Source organism: Erinaceus europaeus, chromosome 19 (assembly GCF_950295315.1).
Source record: "Erinaceus europaeus chromosome 19, mEriEur2.1, whole genome shotgun sequence".
In the NCBI taxonomy this organism is placed as follows: domain Eukaryota; kingdom Metazoa; phylum Chordata; class Mammalia; order Eulipotyphla; family Erinaceidae; genus Erinaceus; species Erinaceus europaeus.
The window spans coordinates 18,677,244-18,703,047 of record NC_080180.1 but is presented as its reverse complement, the minus strand read 5'-3'; the positions used below and the strand labels follow the sequence as shown (position 1 = coordinate 18,703,047).

The 25,804-nt window shown below is 45.3% G+C and overlaps 1 protein-coding gene across 4 annotated transcripts in view; it reads right to left on the bottom strand.

The window, feature by feature from the left end:
* NR5A2 (nuclear receptor subfamily 5 group A member 2) overlaps positions 1-24,360 on the bottom strand; it is a 163,948-nt gene extending 139,588 nt beyond the window's left edge. The window contains exons 1-5 of one of the 4 annotated variants that reach the window (XM_060178509.1): positions 24,085-24,360; positions 9,843-9,977; positions 6,125-6,243; positions 4,440-4,581; positions 1,117-1,763 (exon numbers count right to left, since the gene is read on the bottom strand). In XM_060178509.1, coding sequence (XP_060034492.1) covers positions 1,117-1,763; positions 4,440-4,581; positions 6,125-6,243; positions 9,843-9,977; positions 24,085-24,148 — 1,107 coding nt within the window. In that variant the 5' untranslated portion in view covers positions 24,149-24,360. Of the gene's footprint in view, positions 1-1,116; positions 1,764-4,439; positions 4,582-6,124; positions 6,244-7,056; positions 7,180-9,842; positions 10,637-24,084 lie in introns of those variants that run through there. The other 3 variants (XM_060178507.1, XM_060178506.1, XM_060178508.1) reach the window with 3 other exon arrangements.
* Positions 24,361-25,804: the final 1,444 nt, after the last annotated feature.

Genomic DNA, 25,804 nt, shown 5'->3' with positions numbered 1-25,804 from the left:
GTGCCTAGTCAAGACTGATAAGAAAAAGAAAAAAAAAGGTTTTCCATTTGCACATGGCTTCCATATCCCCTAACCCATACACACGAACAATTTTAACAGAAACTCTTTAAATTAAAATTCTGTTTTATCCTGCTATTCTGTGAGAGTTTTTAAAACCTCTTCCAGCAGCCACAGGTAATCAGAAGCCATGGATGGTAAGCAATCACATCTCTCCCCATGACAGTGAAAGGAAGAAATTGATTTTGAAACAGATTATTACTTCGAAATCTAAGCCAGGATTCACTTTCATTTTTCAAACCGAGAGGAAAACCACTCATTCCCAAAGATGGTTTCCTAGCTACTCTGAGATTCCCAACTTCTGTATGCCTTTCCCATATTAATTCAGTTGTAAGTTTCAGGAAATAAAATAATTACATGGTTAAACAGAGATCCTTATACAAACAGGTGCTGTATTTACAGTGTACCAATCCATTAAAATCAAAGACAGACATAGATCATGAGAACTTACACCTGAGCCAAGTAGACTAGCACTCACCATTTGCCCATTCCCCCATCCAATGACAGTAAATATCCTACTGGAATCTGCTCCAAAAACAAAGACTTTACCAACCTAGTGTCAAGGTAAACAGGCAATAAATACCTACTTGGTACTAGTAACCAGTGGAATCATTTGCATTCTTTAGAGGCCAAACACACCTACCTATTGGCATTTTTTTTTCTTTTGAAATAGTGCTATTATAATAGTCATCTACTGGTCATTAAAAAAATTTTAAAAATAACACTTGCTAGATACAGTTGCACACCAATTTATATTATCTAGCCACAAACCATCTCAGTGAAAAAGAATGGAGACATTCTGCAATTCAGAAGCATACTAAGATTCCTACATTTTACATTAAATATCACCCTCCTCTCCCCCCAAAAAAAAATTAAAAGTTATATAGAATAAAATTCCCATAAAAGTTAAGCTATAATAACACTGAGTCCAAGGTCCTGGAATTCTTCTGCTGTCAATCATACAAAGAAATAATGAAAATATACTTCTCGTGATGAAGAATAAAATAATTAGGAACACAGTTGGGTCTCTCTTATAGAGCACAATCACTGGTGACATACCTTCAGTTCCCGGAAGAAGATACTACTCCTCGCCCACTCAACAATGGAGAAGAGGGTTTGGTCAGCCATTTTGCACATGAGACCAAATGTGCTCAGCTTTTCATGTTTGCTTCGATTCGCCTGTTCTTGCTGCAAGTAGGCCATGATTTTGGCCTGGACTTGAGGCTCATCAGGCTCACACTTCAAAAGTTCCAGGATTAGATGTGGGATGCTTGCAGGGGAGCTTGTCTGGTAACTATCCATGTAGGAATAGCCCATGATTGACTCTGGGGAGCTGGTGTAGGGGTCTGGATACTCAGACTTGATGGCTCTGCTAGCAAAGTGACCATATGTTTGGTAACCTTGCAGACTGCCATGAGGTGGCATTGTCATGCTAATGGGGGATGTCACAAAGGGGCTTCTGTCATAGTCTGTAGGAGGCAAGGCAGCATGGTTCAGAGGTAGGCCTTTGGAGGCAGAATGGATGTTCTGAATGGCAGAAGAGATAGTCAGCTCAGACGGCATTGCTTGGATCACCTGAGACATGGCTTCCAGCTTAAGTCCATTGGCTCGGATGAGGGCTTTTTTCTGTTGCTTCAGGGCCCTGTCTCTCTTGTACATCGGCCCAAATTTATTCCTTCCTCCACGCATTCTGTCCGCCCTTACCGCTGTTGGAGGTGGAGGGGGGAAAGCAAGGAGGGATATAAATAGGATGCAAACTATTAGCATTCCCCAGATCTCCAGATCCTTAGAAATCTGACCAGAAGTGATGTGTGTGGTTGTTTTCATTACAATAGCCACAGACAATAAAAAAAAAAAAAAAAAAAAAAACTGCCTCCTTTATTTATGAATTCTTTCCTCCAAGTGTGTTTGTCATCAAAAAAATATTTCAGATATGTAGGCACATTTTAACCCATTGGTGGACTAGAGAGAGTTCATAACTTTTGCTAAACATAGGAGATATATTGAATGACTTAAAAATAAGAGTGTCAGTTGGGGAAATAGCTCAACCAGTACAGCACCAGACGTGCCTGCCTGAGACTTTGGGTTTCATCCTTGGCACTGCGTGTACCAGAGCGGTGCTCTGACTTCTCTTCCTCTGTCTTCCCCCATCCCATCTCACTGAAAGTCTCTTTTGTAAGTAAATAAAATCTTAAAATAAAAATAAGTTTAATAAAAAGAATCTGTCTACAAGACAAACCACTTCTGTTATGACACTGTATATAAATTTGAATGCTAGGGGTGGGTGAGGGTCAAAAAAGCCATCTTTGAACTAAATGATGAATATTTTTACTTTTCTTCTACTAAAGGTGCATGCTCTTCTTGGAAAAATCACAGGGCCATGAAGAGCACACATCAGATAGCTCCCAATTACTGTTTTTCATTTAAGAAGAATGGGACATTATTAAAGCAAATTCATTTCGGGGCTGTCAGGAGAGCCCACTGGGTTTGGGAGCCATAGCTACTAAAGTTAGTTAGCAGTTCTCTCTAAGCTCATGGTGGCCAATGGCAATTAGAAAAAAACCAGCGACCTCTGACAGCATGTGTCATGTTGAAATTGCTTGAGGTTAGGCTTTTGAGCTTTTTATCTTAGGATTAGTATGGCATTAAAAATGTATTGTGAATGCTAAGTATCCAGAACACTACAAAACATAATAATGAGTTTTTCAACTGGATGATAACACATTGTATATTCAATTCTTTCGTGTCACTGGTAAGGAAGTCATGAATTATGTCCCTTAAGTAGATTACAGTTTAAGAAGCACACTTTGTATGGTTAAAAACATGCAAGCTCTTCCTTTTGTGTTAAAATGATGATGATGATGATGATGATGATGATGATGATGATGTTGATGACATATCATGGCATTTAGTTTTTAACATTTTTTTCCCAGAGTTCCACTATAATAAATGCCTGCCGGGAGTCAGGCGGTAGCGCAGAGGGTTAAGCACAGCTGGTACAAAGCATAAGGACCGGTGTAAGGAAGCCCCCGGCTTCCCACCTGCAGGGGAGTCACTTCACAAGCAGTGAAGCAGGTCTGCAGGTGTCTGTCCCTCTCTGTCTTCCCTTCCTCTCTCCATTTCTCTCTGTCCTATCCAACAATGACGACAACAGTAATAACTACATCAGTAAAACAACAAGGGCAACAAATGGGAATAAATAAATATGTAAAAAATAATAAAATAAATGCCTGCCACAATATCTTGAGTTTGGAAAACAGCAGAGACAGATTATCAAGAAACTAATAAGCATTAATTACTTCCTTTTGATCACTTCCTAGAAAGCAGTGCTGATTTAACAGGCCTTAGATAACTAAAGTGGCTACTTCTATGGGGAAAGAATTGATCAGTAATTCCACAGATTTATTGGAATTGTTTTTGAGAATTTCTATCAAGTCTAAGTTGGACACAACAGAAAGGCTCCAAGCAAAACCAGCCTATGTCCCATTGATCAAATAAAATGCACTCTTGTACCTGACACACATCAGTGATATGTTTCCCTTATTATCACTTTATTTGCAATATATTTAATCCATGGAAACCCAATAGGTCAGAGGCTGAAAAACAGCAATACACTAGAAGAGTCCATGAACTCAAATTATTTACAGCAGTCACATATTAACTTTACTGCCTGCCAATCTGTGCATTGTAAGTACAGATTCTGTTCTTCCAACATAAAGTTTTATGTGGGTTTGAGGGACTACTCTCTTGTTATTGTCAAACCATCGCTACTGATTTAATAGGTCATTATTTTTCAGGTTCCCTGCTTCTCAAGTTTTTTTATTTTGCAGACTCTGTCATTATCTTAAAACAAAAAAAGAATTGCACTTTTCCAACTACAAAAAAAGACACTACTTCTCTTCACAGCTAATGGCCTTGATGTTTGCAAGGGAACCAAGAAATTAGAAATAGCAAAACAGCCACAGCTGCTTTTAAAAGATTAAAATTAAATGTACTAAGGCATCCTGGTTTGGAATTCTAAAATGTTTAGACCTTCGCAAATTGTTTTTATTTGTTCTCATTTGTTTGCATTTTATCATAGTCTTGCTTTCACCTAACCTGACTGTTTCAGTATCAAATGATCCTCCAAACTTCAAATAAATAAATAAGTGGGGGGTGAGGGGAAGTCAGGCACTAATTTTTTTTCCCCTGGTAGATTAAAGCAGCATTTAAATGAGGTTCTAAACTCTTACGTTCTAACTCATACAAATGTGTTATATTACTATCATCAATGGTGGCAAATGACTCAGAAACTAATGTTAGCATGTTAAAAATATAAAGTTTTAAATCCCATGTCCTTGGAGAGGTTTAACAGGCAGTAGTAGTCTTTAGAAAAATCTTACCTTCCAACTTCATTCCAACACTTAAACATTTTTGAAATCGACAGTAAGGACAACGCTTTCTCTGTGTTTTGTCAATTTGGCAGTTCTGGTTTTCTATACATGTGTACCTTTTATTATTCTGGACTGTTCGCTTAAAAAATCCCTATAAGACAGAGAAAATAGTAAGGCATATTATAAATCTGACACTCGTCTTTTCCATTGTTTCATTTTAAGGAAACCACCAGTAAATCTTTTCATTGCTCCATCTGAACCCCTATGTGGTTCTGTGGTTTGTTTGCATTTTATCAAAACCAACCCTCCAATACAGCACCAGACCATAGTAGAGATCTTTCTGGCATGAGAGTTATATTCCTGAAGAATTACATCAAATCTTCAAGAGATTTGGCTAAACACCATTTCATTTCAACAGTCAAGGGGGAAAAAATGCATTCTATATGGACCAGTGGTGTTTTAAAAATATTTTTTCCTATTAGCCTTCATGTTCAGCTAAGGGGCTCGTGGGCTCTCATTGTTTTTAAGTAGTCTGATACAATTTCAGTGACAAACTGTTCCAAAATGCCAGTGGAAAAGCTGAATAGCAAAACACTTCAGATCTTTTACAAATGTCAACACTATACAGTTGAAAGCTAAAGGATTTAAAGAGTAAAATGGAAAAGTGCTCATAAGTCCATTGGAACACATTCAAGTGAGAGAATTCTATCTTCAAAAAAAAAGGTAAAACTAATGGAAAAGAAAAACTAGTAAAGCAGAGAGTTGAGTTTTAGCAGGGTGGCTGCTTTGTCCTTATATTTCACCCTCAAAATTAATTTTTAAAAACTGTATCTTTTTATAATATAATTAGAGCTTTATCAGGGTGGTATATTCTTATGTTTATCTTACTAGCCATAAAGTAGAATAATCTTATATTGATATAGAGAATGAAAAGATATTCTTGGCAGTGGTTTAAGTAAATTATTGTACATTTTCCACTTTAAAAATGCCGAGAAAATAGTATCAAATTTACTGGGAATATATAAAAATGAGACAAATCTAAAAGTAGGATTGATATTAATAATAAGAATATAGTACATTTTTCCTATTAAAATTTCTCATTTAAATAGGTCACAGATTTACCAAAAAAAAAAAAATTAGCCTATTATAAACTAAGACCTAGCTTGTTCCTTCTGACATAAATTTCAAAAAAAAAAAAAAACAATCTTTAAAAATTACTTTCAGAATAAATCCAGATGAAACCATTAAGTTAGAAACTTATAGACTTTTCTGTTTGTGGATAAAAAATGTTTAGCCTTGTAGCACAGAATTCCCTTAAGTTAAAATGTATTTGGGAACTATTTCATCAATGTTCCTTCTCAAGATCAACGATGCTTTAAATACATACATAAGTCAAGCAAAATCAATATTTAGGACTGCTAAAAGTCTTCCTAAAGCTCTATCATACTTTGCTAAAAATAAACTCTTTTCAAGTCAGTGCACTGGCAAAGTAGTCTCAACAGCAGAAGCATGCCTTTGCCTTTTGAACTAAATCAGAATTCTAAGAAACATCTCCCTAAGACTACTGCTTTCTCTCTCTTTGAGAGGGGTTGAAAAATTAAAAAGAAAGAACTATATCTAGTTTTGAGAAGAAACCCAAAGGCTGGCTTGGGTTCTGCACATTGTATTTCTCAAGTAGCAATGTTTAAGCAAACCTTGCAACTTTCACAGGTGAGCAGCCCATAGTGGTACCCCGACACTTTGTCTCCACACACAGGACACAGCTCTTCAAGATCTTCATCATAGGAGTAATTCACCATTTTAAACTGAGACACTGCAACCAGAAGACAAAACACATACATACAGCCCATTAGTTTACAAGGTTGACTTTTAATCCATCAGTGAAAAGCATTTATTTGTGTATCTGTGATTGGTAGGCAACTATCCCCAGACAAAGCAGAAAAATAAAAATATTATTTTCCCTAAGAGCTCTTATACACAGTGAAAGTAAAACAGCACCAGCGAGTTTGAACTCAGTATTTTTTTTTTCAGTTTCAAAATAATTTCAAGTTCTCTTTCTGCGAAACCGTTCAAAGTACCTGCAAGCCTCTCCCTCTGCCTGCGGGAGAGAACTCAGCTCTCACACTCTGGGAGAAAGTTTGCTGGCACCCGGATTTGCAAACTATAACATCCCTTCCCCAAAAAAATAATCAGCCCCACTTTTTAACCTCCGCCTGCACACCCCCACCCCAGCCCCAACATTCCCATCAGATCAGGGGAAGCCCATCTGGGCATGCACTGGACGCCTCTTGTGAGGACTTTCATGGTCTCGTATTCGAAAAATCTGCAAAAAAAATAATAAAAAGGGGGAAGCAAGAGGCAACGGGACCAAGGAAGGAAAAAAGAAACCCAGAAGGATCCGGGCTCGTCCCCAAGTGCAGTCCCCTGCACTTTTCCGGATCTTTGCTGCAAAATGCTAACAGTTTAAATTGAAGCAGAAATCCACCCCGGCTGATCTCAGCTCACTGAGGGGCAGGAACCGCCTTCCTCCAGAAGCAGCCGGGTCTATGCAGTGAAGAAGGATCCTGGGTGCACATCGAAAGGCAGTGGCCAAGGACCCCCGCCCCCTCCACCCCCCAGATAATACCTGATCCAGCCCCTCCCAGAGAGGACGGGTCTACACAGAGAATGCCGGCACAGCCTGGCCCCGGCCCGCAACCCGCGGGGCACCTTCCCCACTAACTCCGGGCAAACTGGCCTCTCCGCCCTTCTCCACTGGCCACTCCGCACTGGCAGGAACCCCAAGTCGAGTTTGTTTTAAGTTAATCAGTGGCATTTGCAGGGGGCGGGGCATGGGGGGTGGAGAGCCCTGGGCAGCAGAAATTTCCTCTGATGTGTTTACCCAAAAGGAAAGAGAAATACCCCCCACCACAACCTGACTCCTAGTCTAGTCCGTGACCGGTTATTTCTGTTCTTTTTAAAAATAAAAGTTTTCTTTCTTTCTTTCTTTTCTTCTTGCACTGCTCTCTGGGGTCCCCCAGAAAAGGCCGCAAGAAGAGGGGTGCCACTTGCTGCCCTGGGCAGCTGAGAACCGAGTGTGTGCAGTACTTGTCTTTGGGTCTTAAACCTAACCAAGTTTGGGGGTGCACGAGATGGGGTGGAGGTTTTGGGAGAATGGTGTTTCAACATGAGCAGGCGCTATGGCTCCATGAAACAGAAATAAAGAGGTTCTGAGCTAAATCACCCCTCAGATGGGGGGGTCCTGTGAAGGGGGGAAGCTAGGGGTTCGAGAAGCTCCCGTCTAACCTCGTCTCCAAAAAGGCAAGACTGGTTTAGAGGCAACTTTTAGAGGTGAGTGGGGTGGGGGGTGGGAAGGTGAACTTTCCCAAGTGTCTTTTCTCCCTTCCCTTTTCCCAACAAAGTGAACTAACTTCTCTTCTAAGGATCAGTGGGGAAGGAACAGGGGCTCAGTGCCCACTTCGGGACCCAACACCTAACAGCCCTGGGCTGAGGATGAGGATCTATCCGGGGATTCCATTGGCGGCCATGTGAGGGGACAGACAACCCATGTGAGGAGACAGATACTCAGGCAGCATGGAGAGTGTCCCCGGTGCTGGGAAACCACCCCCCACCTCGGGCCTTTAGGGACCCAAATCCCTCAGGACTGGGCGCCCATTCCACAGAGGATGAGGGAGACCTGGGAGGGTCAGAGCTGCAGAGGGGGCGGGCAGTCTTGGGACCCAGCTGTCAGTCTTCTCAGGCGTCCCCATAAACCCGCCTGTGAACCCCCATGAATCCTAGCTGAGACCAGCAGAACACGCCTGGGAATGGGGATCCCTTCCCCCTGGGAATCTTCTGGAGGGGCAGGCCTGTGGGGTCGGAAGGGGGGAGCGGTGCCCAGGCTTTCGAACCCAGGACGCGGTCAGCCGCGGTGCGTGCCTCTCCTCGAACCCTAGGCATGAAGCAAAGTTAACTTCGGGCTTCGGTACTGGAAGAGGCCTGCCCTTCTCCAACTTTATTAAAGCATCGTGAAGGCATAACCCTCCCATTCTCGCCACCGCCAACACCCCACAAATAACCTTATTCTTAACCCCCCTACTTGTTCCTGCGACCGAGTCTCTTCTTCAGTCCAGCCACCAACGCCCGCCAGAAAGGAAAAACTTTCTTTCTGGACCTCAAAATCCCGAGGGCCTCATAGACTCCCAAAGGGGTGTCCCTCTCGGAACCCCAAAGACAGGCTCCCCAGATCTAACTTTCCCTCCTGCCACAACAAGCCCCCTGCAGTCTCCATTTCGGAGGACCAGACCCTAGGTGCACCTCTTCAAGCCAACCCGGCTCTTCCCGCAATCAGCCCATACATTAATCCCGGGATCCTCAACCACAGGGCACATCCAGAATCCGGCCTGGAAAGACCCCGGACCACAGATGGAAGACCGATGGCGCAGGCACGCCCCGCCTGCCCTCCACCACCGTCCCACGCAGCCGGGCTGGGTCCCAGCGCCGGGCGCGCCGCTGGCCGCCAGCAGCAGCTCTGAACTCTGCTCTCATCACCTCTCCGGCCCTTTCAAGTTCGCACTAGGGGGATGGCAGGAAGCGCCTCGGATCACTCGCCGGCTGGGCTGCCCGCACATCCTGCGCGCTGGGAAGGGGCGAGGATGGAAGAGCGCCGGTGACTTTTCCTCGCATTGTTCCCTCCCCGGCCCAGAGCGACCGCCATAAACTTCTGAAGGCTGCACGCGGACGGATCTTGCTGGCTTGCAAAGCGTGCAAAACTGAGCCAGCAGGGTTTTTACTCTTTTCGGTGTAGCCTTCATGAAGCTGCAGACAAATCGGGCGGCAGGTAGCTTCCAGCTAACCGCCGCCTCCCCACCCTCAACTCACTGGGCTGTAGCCGCTCGGAGGGCGGGGATGGGGAGACTTTGGCTCTTTTCACTTCTGCCTGCGATCCTGAAGTTGGCCAGATCCCAGCCGGCTCCTGGTGCCCGCCTGCGCTTTGGAGGGTACCCACGTCCATCCTAACTCCGCCAGGACAAGCCTTTTTCCAAGTCACCTTCTCCCGCACTTGACTTTCCTCGGTCGTGTTCTTCTCCACAATGGCTAAAGTTCCCCTTTATCGCAAAGGCGGGGAACCTGCTCCGGGTCCCCGCGACTCCCTGTAATTCGCAGTAGGATCATACCGCTCTGGAGTACCTGCCCGGCACAGGGTGTTACCAAGCCCCCCAGCCTCGCTTTTCTTAATTAGAAGCGGTCAATTAGGCTTCACTCGGAACACCTCCGCCCCTCATTGTTTGGGAGCCATAAACTTTTATGCCTACACCGCGGGAGGGGGCCGCCCGCGCGCCGCCCCCCCCAGCAACCGAGTTCCCCCCCCAACACACCCCCAAAGCCTGGGGCCCGGTGTCCGGGATCCCGGGGCGGCGCCCGCCTCCTTACCTTGCATGTTTTCTGGCATCTGCCCGTGTTCCCCATGCGATCGAGCCAGTCCCAGGGCTTCGGTCTCCACTTTGGGGAGCATGGCAAGGCGGGAGGGGCTGTCCGCAAGCCCGGCACCTGGCGGCCGGCAGCGAGCTCCCCCGGCACGGCCGAAGGCTGTGGCGCCTCCCTCTGCCGGCTCCGGGGCTGCGGGTCAGGACCCCCGAGCCCCGTCCAGCCTGGTAGCTCCGCAGTCGTCCCCAAGCTGCAAGAAGGAGATTGGGGGCGGGGGGGGGGGACCAGGCAGAGGTGGCGTCCAGGCGCCCGGGGTGGTGGTGGGGGGACGGTGCTCGGCAGCGGGGGCGCAGCTGCCCAGGGCGCGGGTCCGCGGAGGCCGAGCTCGGCCGGGAGCCGCTGCGGTAGCTGGGCTGCTGCTGCCGCTCCCGGGCAGCTCCGAGGCTCCGCGCGCGGCCTCAGGCTCGGGATCGCCGGGTCGCCGCCTCCTCCCGCCGCCCTCCTGCGCGCTCCCCGCCGCCCGCCGGCTCTCCAGTGCGGACTTGGGAACTTCCCGCCTCCCTCTCCGGCCTCGTGGGCTCCTCTCCCTGCTCCGAGCACAAGCCCGCTCCAGCCCCGGGGCTGCGCTGCCGGCCCGGGAAGGGGGGCGACGAGCGGGAGAAGGGAGGTAAGTGGGGTCTGGGGTCGGCGGGGGTGAGGGGTGATGACAGTCTGGGGACTGGGGCTCCGGACTCGGGTCGGACACCAGCCGCCAGCCAATGAGGCGAGGCGCAAGCCGTGCCCCCCCCACGCCGGCCCCCCCCACCTCACCCCTCCCACCCCACCCTGGCCTGGGGCGGGGGATGCAGATGCCGCCCGGCGCTCAGCAGGCGAGAAGCGACTTCAGTCCGGGCTCCGCAGCGATTTCCGAAAGGCCTGGGGGTTCAGAGCGTGGGGAAGGGAGGGGAGGGGCACCCTCGCGCTGATATTGGCTAGGTGATGAGCTGGGGTGGGGGGTTAAACACCATTTAAGCTATCTAAAGGAGAAAAAGCGGAGCTGTACCTTCTCTAATGCTCACCCCGCTTTCTCCCCTGCGGAGACCCCTCCCCGGGGGGGGGGGCGTGAACCGGGAACCCTGGAGTGGCCGAGCAGGAGGCTCACCCAGACCACAGCCGCGCCGCCAAGAGTTCACTCACCCCCTAGCTAGAAATACAGGGAGGAAGCGCCCCAATTCACCCGCTTTCGGGCAGTTTTCTTCCTTCGCTTATAAATGTCAGAGCCCTCCTCCACCCCCCCCCCCCATGGAACCCAAGATTTTCTTGGCCGCAGACTTCCTACATTTTGACGAAGTGAGTGTGTATGCGGAATACAATGACCAGTCAGTCCTAGGCTCTGTCTTCATCCTACGGCTGTTTTTGGTGGGTCACCCACTGGCAGCCCCAGAGGTCCAGCACTGAAAGTTTTAAAGAACCATCTGCTATGCAAACTCTTCAGACACCAGCTTGGTCATAACCAGAGCGGTTTTTAGATTTCACCCCCGATAAGCTGAAAAGTGTGTGTGTGTGTGTGTGTGTGTGTGTGTGTGTGTGTGTGTGTGTGTCCAGCCTCCTTCCAGCACGTTTCAGAGCCTGCAGTGAGAGCAATTATCAGAGTCCACCCACGGGGCGGGGAGGGGGGGACGTAAATTTGAATCTCAAAAGACCTGAATTTATTCTACTTGAATGGTATAGAGATCGCACATTCAGACTGCCCAGTCCAGCATTTGATGAATGGAAAATCATTGCCGTGCACACTCTACACTTGGGCTCTCATCACCTTACCCTGGCCTGGCAACTATAATGTTGCTCTTTAAATGGACTTGTCACTTATTCTTCAATGTTGGGGGATCTTAGGTATGTAAATGCCAGTTTTAATAGCATTTTATGATTCCAGGAGAAATATTTAAGCTGGCTGGGAGGGCTGTGTCCTTTAGTTTTATAAACTACTCAGATTTTCCTGTTAGCATCTAGTTTCCAGCCAGTCCATTTTCATTATTAGCAGTTGTCTTAAGTATCATTGGGAATGCAACAATGGACTCAGAAAGGGAATGAAGCCTCAGGGCTGAAATGAGTACTTTGTTTATGGACTCAGATGAACTGTGAAAATCAGTTTATCACAAATCCTTCACTGAAGAACAGACTTCTCCCCCCCTGTAATCAAGGTGTTTATAGAAACTTTTATGGAGTGTCTCCCCCAACTGCTGGCTGCAGGTTCTTAGAGGTCTTCAGAGGGAGTTCACAGACCTCTGCTGCTGAGGTCTGAGGAAAGTAACCAGGAAGAGGATTTGACAGAGCCTTGTAAAGGTGTGGCAGCACACTACTTGTGTGGATCTGAGATTTAACTTGACCTAGGCATCGCCTTCACGACCCAGATTCAGCCCTAGAAGGGACTCACTTTTTAATCAGACTATCAACACCTCTGCAATCCAGATCAGAGGCCCTTACAAAAGAGTGCCCCACCACCACCACCACACGCAAACACACAGACCACAGAAGGGGTCATGGGAGTTGAGAGAAAAGGGGCTGAAGACAAGGTTTGAAAGATTTGCCCTTGAGAAGAATTCACATTTGTGCACGTTGCTTTGCTTTGAAATCCTAATCCAGGTTGTCCCACTCTTTTTAGCAACCAGCCAAAAGGACACCAAACACAGGAGTGGAGAGAAAACGTCCATTTCTAAGAACCAAAGGGACCTCCAGTGCTTAGGGCCAGACCCCCACTCTTGAAAGAGAAAGGCTCCAGGGCGGCCCAATCCAGATCCCCAGGAGGACCTCCGAACTCCCGCCAGTGGTGGAAGAGACGGGAAGTGCCCCACTTGGAATAGCTTCCAATCAGGCATCCCGGGGAGAGGGGAGGGGAAGGGGGACAGTCATCCTTTCCAGAGGCTCTCAGCTAGGAGGAAGCTGGGGAAGGGCAGAGATGACCCCATCCGTGAAGCAGATGGGGGCGTTGTTATTTAGCTCATCAGTGCCCCCTCCCGCAGCACCTCCTCTCCACCCTCTGCACTCCCTTCTGTTCTGAACACTCACTCTGGTCCCTTGACCTTTCAATTCCACTGAACCTGGGGTCCCGCTTGCCCTGGTGACCTGGGCACCCCAGTGTCCCCCCCACCTCAACATGTTCTCTCTTACTGATTATGTGAGAGACAGAACCTCACAGCTGCCCCCCAGCCGGTTGTCTTGGTTATCTTGGTTCAAGGTTGCAGGTGGCCAAATGGACACGGAGGGGTGGTAGTTAAAGCTTGAGAACAGCATCTGTGGGGTCTATACCCAGATGTCCGCGGGATTCTGGGTCACATCCACTAACCTGGGCAGATTAAGAGTCCCTGTAGGGGGGGTGGTAGGGACAGGTTTCCTGAGTGGAAGCTCACCAGGTGTCCTCCCAGGCCAAAGTGACTTGAATTGGAGGCGGGGGCCAAAGACTCCCCTGGAGGCCGGAGGAGACCGCTCTGCTTTAGCTACCGTACACACCGCCGATGCCACACTCTGCCAACTTCTGGCAAACTTTTCTCCCCTATCCTCCCGCTCCCCCCCCCTCCACGCCCCCACTTTCTACTGGTCTCCGGGGTTCGTCCTTCCCGCTTCTGACTTTGTCTTAAAGCGTTGATTGACGGTTGCAATTACAAAGGATGATGGCTCGGGGAGGCTCCCGCAGCCTTGAGGAGCGCTAGAAGCGCAGTCCTGGCATATTTTATCACGGCTCAGCGCTACGGGGCCGTGCGCCCCACTCACCCCGCCGGCTGGGCCTCGGCGGCCTCGGCGGCCTCGGCTTCCCCACCCGCCGGGCTCTCGGTCCCGCCTCCACCTTCCCGCCGCAACCCGAGCGGCAACCTGTCCTCCACCTGACCTGAGATTGGGGGGGGGGGGGGGGTGTTCCACTGCGCAAGCTGCAAAGGGCTAAAATGGCAAGGCTTTCAGGACAGGCACAACGGTCCCGGGTTCGGTCAACACAGGTCTCCAGAAGGACAGAGCAGAAGTCACATCTCTCCCCGCCTCAGGCAGAAAACTTTGACGAACCTTCCAACCTGTAAAGCTACAACTAGAAAGCACTTTCTGAAGCCTTCTTCATTTCTCCCTTTGCAGAGTTTTAAGAAACCAAGAACGTGAGTTGGGGAGATAACATAATGGCTGTCAAAAAAAAAAAAAAAAAAAAAAGACAAGAAAGACTTTCATGCCTGAGGTATCAAAACAGCTCGGGGTCAATATCCAGCACCACCATCAGCCAGAGCTGACAGTGCTCTAGTGGAAAAAATTAATTAGTAAGTCAGGAATTTTGCTTATCTCACACCACGTATCCACTTTTAAGATGGGGGGTCTAGGTTTTATTTTTCAGAGTTTCTCCTGGGGAAGCTGTAGGTGGAAGAGAAGTAGACCAGCCACCCGCAGGCTGGTTGAAGCCAGATTGTTTCAGCCCCGCCCATCAGAAGCTACTTGAGGTCTTACTCTAGAAATGATTTAATCAGAACCACCGCTCCCTTAAAGGTTCCCCGCCCAGTCCACACCCAGAGGACTTTTAAAAGGGAGTGACTGTATTTTGCATTTCTGTAAGGACTGACTGCTTCCCCAGGGGGCTTTGGATTGGCCTAAATATTAGTAAGGTAAAGAAAACAACAATCAGAATTGAAGAGGGGTAAACCTTTTTTTTAAGTCCTTTTCTGTAATATTTGTGAAGAACGACTTAAAACTTCACCAGTACAGGTGCCAGTACAGAAAGAGAAACTGTTAGTCTTGTAGACATTCTTTTTTTTATATTTATTTTATTTATTTATTCCCTTTTGTTGCCCTTGTTGTTTTATTGTTGTAGTTATTATTGTTGTTGGATAGGACAGAGAGAAATGGAGAGAGGAGGGGAAGACAGAGAGGGGGAGAGAAAGACAGACACCTGCAGACCTGCTTCACCGCCTGTGAAGCGACTCCCCTGCAGGGTTCGAACCGGGATCCTTATGCCAGTCCTTGTGCTTTGCGCCACCTGCGCTTAGCCCGCTGCACTACAGCCCGACTCCCCTCTTGTAGACATTCTATCCCTTCAAGACTTCGGCCTGTTAGGGTCAGCCTGCAAAGGGAGACTGACTCCTAGTCACTTTGGGGGTATCTTAATAGATCACTACTAGATTTTTACTGGGAGGGAAGAGAGAGGTAAAGCAATCACTTATTTATTTGGCTAAACACGGTCTTCCACTCCCCCACATTCCCCCCCCACACACACACAAGATAACCCCACTTCCTGGCCCTGGAAGTGGGGGTGGGGTGGGGTTGGATTATCAGGATCTGCAGTTCTCTGTAAAAATGCTGTACTGGGGAACTTGTTGGGCTAAATTTTCCTGGGGGCATGCTGTTTCAAGCCAGAGGTCTGAGGGTGAGCTGATAGAGTGCAATTGGTGCTTTGTTTAATAAACAGGGGCACCAGCTCTTGAGTATAGAACTGGCTGGGGAAATAGATACTTGGGTAGGTGGTCCCACCTGCTCCCTTCTTCTCTATAATTGAGATGGAAATGTAAGTCTGCACTGAGGCTCAGCTGTGAGGTTCCACTCTCAGGCCCACCACTCTGCCTCTTCCAGTCAGCCAGGATATTCAGAGGCATTCTGGAAGCTTAGCCAAGCTCTTCTAAGACAACTGAATCTTTGCACTGCAACTTCCCCACTCCCCACCAAGGCTAAGATCAAAACCGTTAGCCCTAGATTCTACTTATTTTGTACTAGAGCACTGCCCAACTCTAGTTTATGATGGTGCAGGGGACTGAACCTGGGACCTCAGAGTCTCAAGCATGAATCTGTTGCAAAGCCACCATCCCCTGCCCAGTCCTAGATTATTCTAAACTATCATTCTACCTTGTCTCTGGCTATACTAGAAGCTTCTAGATGGAAAGGGGTAACCTGCCACCTCTTTTCCCAATCCCTTGGCTCTGTTAATACCAGAATGGACAGATTGGGAGATCCATATTTAGGAACCCCTGCTGCATTAGTGGTTTCTGCAGCCTGGAGATATGGATGTCCAGCAGCTAAGATCTCTCTCAGTCAGAAAAGCAAGTGGGATAGTCCCAACTAGAGATTCTACTGTGGAAGAGAGGCCTTTGGCATGTTGATTTGCTGCAATGGAATCTTGATATATGTTATCCACTTTGCACTCTTTCATGTTCTCTGTCCTAAAACTAAATATGCGTGCTGTTCTCCTTGCAGATATGTTACTCATTCTGGTTCCAGGACACAGCTTTCTTTTTATATAATTTTTTATATTTATTTATTCCCTTTTGTTGCCCTTGTTGCTTTTTTTAAGATTAAAAAATGAAAAAATTATAAAATTTATATAGAATAAATATTTCCATCCACTATGCTTGTTAAAAGGAAACTGAATTAACATTTCATATACAGATTTTACTACATTATGAGAAGTTCTATTTTGAATTGGAGACTATATACATATATATTAATAACATTTATTAAAATGAAAGAATTTAAAGTTTACACATGAGTAATTGAAATAGTTGAGTAAAATGACAAAAGTTTACATTTTGAATGCTGGATATATTAGAGAATATACTGAATCATGATGTGATGCAAATACTATACAAAGAAAGTTAATGTGAAGCTTTCTGAGGGGTAAAAGATATTCTAAGGAGTGAAACAATATGTATTTCCCATAGAGATTCTTCAAACTGGTGGGTTTGACATAAGGATATATATTATTATTTGCCCAGGAAATGTACTTAATAAAAAAAACTCTGGGGGCCATATGGTGGCGCATCTGGTTGAGCGCACACATTACAGTGCAGAAGGACCCAGGTTCAAGGCCCTGGTCCCCACCTGCAGGAAGGAAAGCTTCAGGAGTGGTGAAGCAGGTCTGCAGGTGTCTCTCTGTCTCTCTCCCTCTCTATCTCCCCTCCTCTCAATTTCTATCTATTGCTGTCCAGTAAATAAATAAAAGAAGAAAAAAAAACCTCTGGTGGTTCAGGAGGTGGCTCAGTGGATAAAGCGTTGGACTCTCAAGCATGAGGTCCTGAGTCCAATCCCCAGCAGCATATGTACCAGAGTGATGTCTGGTTCTTTCTCTCGCTCTCTCCTTCTATCTTCATAAGTAAATAAATAAATAAATAAATAAAAAGAGAAGTATAGGTATTAATCGTTTCCTGACGGTTTGTGGTCCGGGAAGTGGCACAGTGAATAAAATATTGGATTCTCAAGCATGATGTCCTGAATTTGATCCCTAGCAGCACATGTACCAGAGTGATGCCTGGTTCTTTCTCTCTGCCTATCTTTCTCATTAATAAATAAATAAATCTTTAAAAAATAAAACTCTGACCTTGGGGGAAAAAAAAGTAGAGTGAAGGGACTTGAAAAGACAGAATTTGGATTGGTGCCTCCAGGAGTCTGGGGAGCAGGTCTGGGTGGTTAGACTGATTGCACCAATATTCTTCCACTTGAAGCCAACTTTTGTTTCTCAGTTAAGAGATGGTGACCATCATGTTCCATGGCTTGGGACACTTCCTGTCCCTTTCCTACAGGTTTAACACCTGTGGCATTTGTGGGGAGCTGCTAAAGGGACCCCAGCCTGGGATTTTACCCAATGCTACAGAGATTGCTAGAAAGGAGTGGAATTGAGGCTGGTCTAGACCCTTATCAGGGAAACTGCATCTACCTGGAAAAAAAGTCAACTCTAAACTTGCCAGCATCTCATGCCAGGAGATAAGTTCTTAAAAGGGGGGGAGGGTATGGGGAGCTTGAATGAGTTTCTTGGGATATATATATATATATATATATATATATATATATATATATACAAGGGCAACAAAAAGGAAAATATATATATTTATTGTAGTTATTGTTGTTGATGATGTCATCATTGTTGGATAGGACAGAGAGAAATGGAGAGAGCAGGGGAAGACAGAGAGGAGGAGAGAAAGACAGACACCTGCAGACCTGCTTCACCACCTATGAAATGACTCCCCTGCAGGTGGGGAGCCAGGGGCTCAAATCGAGATCTTTAAGCTAGTCCTTGCGCTTTGCAGCTTTGCACCACATGCTCTTAACCCACTGCGCTACCGCCCAAATCCTGGAAATGTCTTTTCTAATCTCACTAATATTTGAGTGAATTGCCTTCTCATTACTGTAACAAGTAGATGCTGAGAATCTGAATTTCTCCTTTTTACCCACTCTGTCTCCTTACCAGTTACCACCACACATTTTTCTACTGCAAGTTGACATTTCTACTGCTGACAAACCACCCCACCCCAGGTTCTTTGCAGGGAACTTGAGAGTAGACCAGAAGTGACTTTCCACTGCTTTGCTCTGCCCTCCCTGAACCTAAGCACCCCACCACACACACACACACACACACACACCACCACCACCACCACCAACAACAACAACATCCATGCTACCACTGAACTTCTACTGTGACAGCAAAACCCATCACTGTAGCAGAAGTCCCTCGACATCTTTAATTTCTAAATTCTATTTTGCCATCAGTAAGAGTTTATAAAGTCACATTTGATCTGCCATCTTAACACGGCAGTGATGATGGGTTTTGCTGCTCTCCAAGCTTTGAGATGCCACCCAAGGATGATAAGAAAAAAGAAGAAGAAGAAAAAAGATGTTGGGAAGTCAGCCAAGAAAGACAAAGATCCAGTGAACAAATCTGGGGGCAAGGACAAAAAGAAGTGGTCCAAAGGCAAAGTTCAGGGTAAGTTTAGTAACCTGCTTTTGTCTGACAAAGCCAATATATGACAAGCTCTGTAAGGAAGTACCCAACTCTAAGCTCATAGCCCCAGATGTTGTCTCTGAGACTGAAGATTCCTGGTTCGCTGGCCTGGCTGTCTTTTAGTAGTAAGGGCCTATAAACTGATGCCAAAACAGAGAGCTCATCTAATTTACACCAGTAACAAAAAAGGTATAGGTAACCAAAATGCTAGTGAAGATGCAGAAAACAGTTCCACCCACTGTACATTTTGAAAAATTTAAAAAAAGCTTTATAAAAATATTTAAATTTATTGGGTGAGAAAGCATAACGGTTTTATAAAAAATACTTTTATGACTGAGGCTCCAAAGACCCAGGTTCAATGTCCCACACCACCTTAAGCCAGAGCTAATCATGCTTTGGTGTAAACACATAAATAAAGTCAGTTTATAGTGCCACACCATACTAATACTAAATACCAGTTCTCCTGTGTCTTTTTCTCTTCCCCCTAACTTCACCCAAATTCTTGTTTTTGTTTTTTACCAAACATTGCTCAACTCTGGTTTATGGTGGTGCTGAGGGGTTAAAGTTAGAATTTTAGAGCCTCAGGCTTGAGAGTCTTTTTGCATAACTATTATGCTATCCCCAACCCCAAAATCTTCTTTTTGTTAAAAAAAAAAAAAAACTATTCTAGGATCATTAGAAATAGGTCATGGGGTGTGGAGGTTCAACTGATGAAGCAATGGGTTCAATTTCTGACATCTAGATGGTAGAAAGATAGATAGAAGGAAAGGAAGGGAGGAAGGATGGGGGGGGCGGTCTGGGTCTCTAAGTGGAACTCTGTCCTACAACCTTTCTGGTTTAGTTCAAGTTCAAGACTGAATCCAAGAGAACCCTAGGCTTTGTGTCTGGGTGGAGGGAGCAAGTAAAGGAGAACTTTATTACTGGTTCTCTCTCTCTCTCTCTCCCTCTCCCCCTCCCCCTCCCCTCCCCTCCCCCTCCCCCTCCCCAGAAATCTCTGTGGCTTTATTAAAAGAGGCATTAAAGGGAGTTGGGTGGTAGCACAGCAGGTTAAGAGCAAGGACCTGCAGAAAGATCCCGGTTCAAGTCCCCGGCTCTCCACCTGCAGGGGAGTCGCTTCACAGGCAGTAAAGCAGGTCTGCAGGTGTCTATCTTTCTCTCCTCCTCTCTGTCTTCCCCTCCTCTCTCCATTTCTCTCTGTCCTATCTAATAATGACAACATCAACAATAATAATAACTACAACAACAAGGACAACAAAATGGAAAATAAATAAATACAATGACTTAAGAAAGAGGCATTAAAGAGACACTTAAACTATAGTCACAAACCTGCTAACTGAGACCAGAAATGGCCATCTGGAAATGGGGCAGAGAAGTAGAGGAGATACAGAATTTCATTTCCTGGAAGGATCTTGCTGCTTAAACTCAGCAGTAGAGTCAGGACATGGAGTGAGATAGTTCAACTGGTAGAGCATTGGACTTTCATGCCTGAGGTTCTCGGTTCAGCCCCAGACATCACATGTACTAGAATGGTTCTCTGACTTGTCTCTCTCTTCTGTCTCATGTGAAATCCCTATCTCTCTTTTTTTCTTTCTTTATTTATGGATACAGTCCTGAGTCTAGTCATCACATAAGCCAGAGTGATTCTCTGGTGTTCTCTCTCATAACTAACTAACTAACTAACTAATCTTTAATGAATATCAGACTTCCAAAGTGTTAAAGGGGAGGGGACTAGGTGGTGGTGTTACAATGAGCAAGGACCAGGGTTCAAGCCTCTAGCCCCCATCTACAAAGGGAGAAGCTTCAGGAATGGTGATGCAGTGCTGCATATATCTCTTTTTCACTCCCTCTCTATTCCCCCTTCCTTCTCAATTCCTCTCTGTCTATACCCAAAATTAATTAACTAATTAATTAAACATATCTTATTTGTTTATTTGATTTACTTATTAATGAGAAAGAGAGGAGGAGAGAAAGAGCCAGACATCACTCTGGTACATGTGCTGCCGGGGATTGAACTCAGGACCTCATGCTTGAGAGTCCAGTGCTTTATTCACTGTGCCATCTCCCAGACCACACAAAATGTATTTTCAAAAAGGGACCAGATGGTAGATGGTATCAGTCTCAATATATCACATACATTGTGTTTTCCCAGCCCTAACTATGCTAACTATATAAGGTCCATCAGATACACTTTACTTTAAATGTACATTATAACCTGGGAAAGCATGTATTTTTTTAATAATTCTTTTTTTCAATCTTTTTTTATATTTATTTATTCCCTTTTTTTGCCCTTGTTGTTTTGTTGTTGTAGTTATTATTGTTATGATGTCATCATTGTTGGATAGGACAGAGAGAAATGGAGAGAGAAGGGGAAGACAGAGGGGTGAGGGGAGAGAAAGATAGACACTTGCAGACCTGCTTCACCACCTGTGAAGCGACTCCCCTGCAGGTGGGGAGCCGTGGGCTTGAATGGGAATCTTTAGAGCAGTCCTTGAGCTTTGCGCCACCTGTGCTCAACCGGTTCCACTACCGCCCTCCCTGAATGCACATATTTTGAAGACTTACATACATAATGTTACATAAGCATAATGTTAGGTCCACTGCAGGAGGGCCAATAAATATTGTGCAGATCTGACTTTCTGTTGATATACATACACAGTACTTTATTCTGTTGATATACATACACAAGTACTTTATTCTCTCTCCTGTTAAATTTGTTCATTGTTCAGCTAAGTGGCCCATTTCTATATTGTTCAGTAAAAATCACCCTACCTGAGAGAAAGAAAAAACAAACAAATAAGATAAACAAAAAATAAGTCAGACTTTGAGAATGTGGGCAGTGGCCCAGAACTGTTACTTTTTTTTTTTTTAAGGAAAAAGATATGCATTTATGCAGTGCCAGGGACAAAACCCAGGACTTCAAGCCTGAAAATTCAATGCTAGTTTTCATGCCTGAGGTCCCAGGTTCAATCCCCAACACCACCACAAGTCAAAGCTGATCGGTGCTCTGGTCTCTATGTGTGTGTGTGTGTAAAATCTCTCCATTTAAACAAACAAACAAACAAACAGAAAGCTCAATGTTTTATCTATTTGCACCACCTCCCAGGTGACAAGTTAGGTTAACTTTAACTAGAAGCTATGGTAGTAGCCTCTGGAGTGGTTGATTACACCCTCTAGAGTGGTTCTCTAGCAGGTAGGCAAAAAGGAGCAGTTTTATCTAAATTCCACTTCTTATCAGCGCGGGCAACTAGACATAGTTTTCATGTAATCACCAAGTGCATAAAAGAGAAAAATGTCAGCGCCAGCTCGGATGCACAGGAAGATTTTAGAGAACAGACAGACAAGCATATTGTGACCCTTCTCAAACTTACTCTGGGCCTCCAATACTGCAGCTTCACCGCTGGCTGGGTGGTTTCTCCCGGGGTGCCTGCCCCCGCACAGTCACAGGGTCTTAACCCCAGAGGCAGCTCGCCTTCCCGGGCCTGGAGCCCCTAGGATGCAACCCTTAACCCTGAAGGCTGCACACTGTGGGCCTCCTCCTCTCCCCAGGCCCTTTGGATGACTGTCCTGCCATGGAGCCCGGGAACTATCCTCAAAGCTCCTTGGAGGGCAGGCTGAGAGCAGAGGCCCGCTGCCACTTTGGGGTGACGTTGCAAGTGGGGCCCATTGCATCTATGGGGCTGCAACCCCAGAGGGTACGGAGTGCGGTGATAGCGCCGCGGCCGGGAAAGGGCAGAAGGCCACGCACAGAACCGGAAAAAAGTTCTCTTTTACTGGATCCGGAGAAAGGTCACTTTTACGGGCAAACTGTCATTTTGTCATCCCGGGCTCTGGAGCTCGGAGGTTCTTGTGCAGTTTTCAGGGAGTCGAAGTTGATTGGCAGAGGTTGGCGGGACGCCTCCAGCAGAGACTCAGTTTCTGGCAACATTCCCTCGGGGGAGGGGCCGTAGATGGACGTCCTCTTGGCCCCCCCACCCTCCGTAACCCGATCACCCCTCCACGTGAGGGTGTTCTGTCACTAGGACCCGCGCGAGTGGACCCCAGTTCTTGGGCGCAAGCAGAGACAGGGACCAAAGCGGCTCCTCCCACTGCCTTATCTACCCACTTCAGTTCCTCTAAGGGTCGTCGGTTTGGGTGACATCCCCCCCCCCCCACACACACACACTTCCCTGCTACCTCGCAGTGCGCCCTGAGCAGCAGTGGAGCCCCGGCCCGTGCAGTGGAGCCCCGGCCGATCCGCGCGCCCCCAAGCGCGCATCCCTCCTGCGCGCACCCAGGCGGCAGTGCGCGCTCTGGGCGAGTCTTTAGGTCAGCACCCCGCTGCAAGGAAACCCCGCGAGCGGATAAGGCGGCTTGGCCTGAAGAAAATCTCAGAAATCATTTGGGGCGTCTTTCCAGCCCTCCCTTTCCTTTCTCCTTTTTCTTTCTTTCTTTTTTTTTTCTTCTCTTTCTTTTGCAAAGCAATGGATTCGCTGCTGCATTCTGTTTGTTTTTAAGTCGAGTCTATTTTTCGTAACTATTTCCTTTATTGATAAACTTAAGGGTGTAGTTGACCCATTTTAAAAAAAAAAGCAATCACTACCTCCAATGGAGTCAACTGGTTCACAAGCGGAAAAGGAGGAAGTGTAGGAGGAGGAGAAATGGTCTTGGTTTTCTCTCTCTCCTCTCCCTTCATTCTTCCTTACAGTGAAGCTGGAACTCAGAGATCAAGACTGGCCTTTGCAAATATGCAAGGAAACAATAGTTCCAACGCCTAAAAATGCTACAGAAAGGTCCCGGGTCCTTCTATCCTGAGAAAAAAGGGAAAGGGAACAATTCTAACAGAATGTTCCCACTGAAAACCACTTTCCTTATTTTCAGAATTAATATGTGTTCTTGCTAATAATGTCTGTGACTCTTTACTTTTTCCTCCTTATAATAAATAAAAGTCTGCTTTGTTTACTTATGTTTATAAAAATAGGTCGTGCTTATTTTGAAATTTTTTTTTTAAAGTTTGACAGTATTTTTGAAAGTAATTCTTAACTTCTGATACTTAACAAGTTGTCTTCTAATTTAGGAGGCATGCCTTAAATTTGCCAGAGAAACAAGATCTACAGCGTTTGAAATGGAGTGTCACAATCTGGTGTGACTTGAACACTTCTAAAGTATTTGAAAGTCCCCTTTTAAAGTTTGATCAATGATCATTCCACATGACTTGTTTCAGGTTCAAAAATTTGTATATCACTTCTGATAAGAAATCAGAAAATATGAATAAAATTAACAAATATTTTATTTTCTGGCTATTTTATAGAATGATATTCAAAAACAGTGAGCATAGTGAATATTGTTTGAAAGATTCATTTGGTTTTCTTAAACTTTAAGAAACGTAAGTGTGAGGTAGATATATATATATATGTGTATATATATATATATATATATATACTCATATGCTTCTAGTAAGCATGATAGGAAGTGATTGGATTTACCAAGGAGATTAAATTCCTTGAATTACTGTAGCAGCAGAATCATAAATAGATGATAAGTAGAGCAACTCTTACTTACCAATAGGTGTAAGTCCGTGCTTCAGCGATTCATGTAACTCTCCAGTATCCAAATTAGAAGACATTCTTTATGAAATGATAGATCCTCCTTTGGCATAAAGCAGAAATCATTGAGTATATCTATGTATATCTAAAGTCCAGCTTGTCAAATGTCATGCATGCCCTTGAGGAGGACACATCTGATTGTGGTAATCCTTCCTTAGTGAAAGTTAAGAAAGGGGGGGAAATATATCCAAGATTTCAGAGTTACAAGCAAGTCTTTCCCTGGACTCTGTCCTTTTTCCAGCATTGGCGACCTGCTGTAAATCATGTATCCAGTTTCATGATGGTTTCTAATCAGAAGAATGGAAACTTTTGATAGGTTTGCAGAGATCACATGTCTCTATGCTGGTTGATAAGAAGGCCCTGTTATAAAGTGACAGCAAAAGAGATAAGAACTCTTGGCAGATAATGGCAAAGAAATGATTAACTCAAAAGTGGAGAGGTGCTATGCAGCACAGAGAGTGGAAAGTTGTAAAACTGAGGGGTCAGAAGATCATACTGAGTGGATAAAACACAAACCCAGCTCAAATCCACTAACTAAACTTAGGCTTGTGACATACCCCTTGATGTCATCACCTCTTTGCATAAAGGAGGACAGACTTAGCTCTTCTGACCTCTGCAAATACATTTTAGATGATAACACTGGCAGACATTAATTCTTTAAGTGATACGGTAGAGATATGATTGACACTTCGAAACACTACAGGTAGCATTTCTGAGCTTAGGGTCATATTTATTCATGTTTTGGTCACCCAACTTTTTGTCATGCCTAGTCTTTCCCCTTGTTTGTACATTGGTCAGTGGATTCAAAGGGCAGCCTATTTCTTTACCCCTGATAAATTTTTAAAAAAGTTATGCTTTGAGATGAATGCAAGCAGAGTGATGAATGTGTGATACACTTTCCAAAATATTGGCTTTATTCTTTGCTTGAATCCATGGGAAATATCTGAGTTATCCTTCACCATGAAAGAATTCAAAATGACCAAAGACTTCTACTGAATGCCCTTGTTTTCAAATAAAAAAAAAAAAATCTGGGTGCTTAGAATAATGCCTATTTTTCTCATATTGTAGAGTAGTTAGTTGCTTACTTGTTTGTTTTAACTTTGTTAGTGGAGCAAAGTTTTAAAATCAAAATGTCAATAAAGCTAACCCAAGCTGGAATTCCTAGCAAGGAAGAAGTTTTACAGAGGAAATGTTTTGTAAGGTCATAAGAGTGCCTGTTACCTCTAAAAAGCATAGAGTTGCATCTTGATTAGAAAGGGTTCAGCACAATACATTTGTTTTGTAATTAATAATGGGACACAGGACCTTTTCTGAAATTTTGATTAGATGAAGATATGAGATATGCTAGAAGATACTGTATATGCTAGAGGTTATATTTTACTCTTTTTTTTTTTTTTTACTGTTGTAGTTATTGATGTTATCATTGTTAGATAGGACAGAGAGAAATGGAGAGAGGAGGGGAAGACAGAAGGAGAAAGACAGCCACTTGCTGACCTGCTTCACCAGCTGTGAAGTGACCCCCTTGCAGGTGGGAAACCAGGGCCTTGCAGGTGGGAACCGGCATACTTTTGCCTGTCCTTGCGCGCCATGTGTGCTTTGCGCCATGTGTGCTTAACTGGCTGCACTACCGCCTGACTCCCTCATATTTTACTTTTTTTAAATTTTTATATTTATTT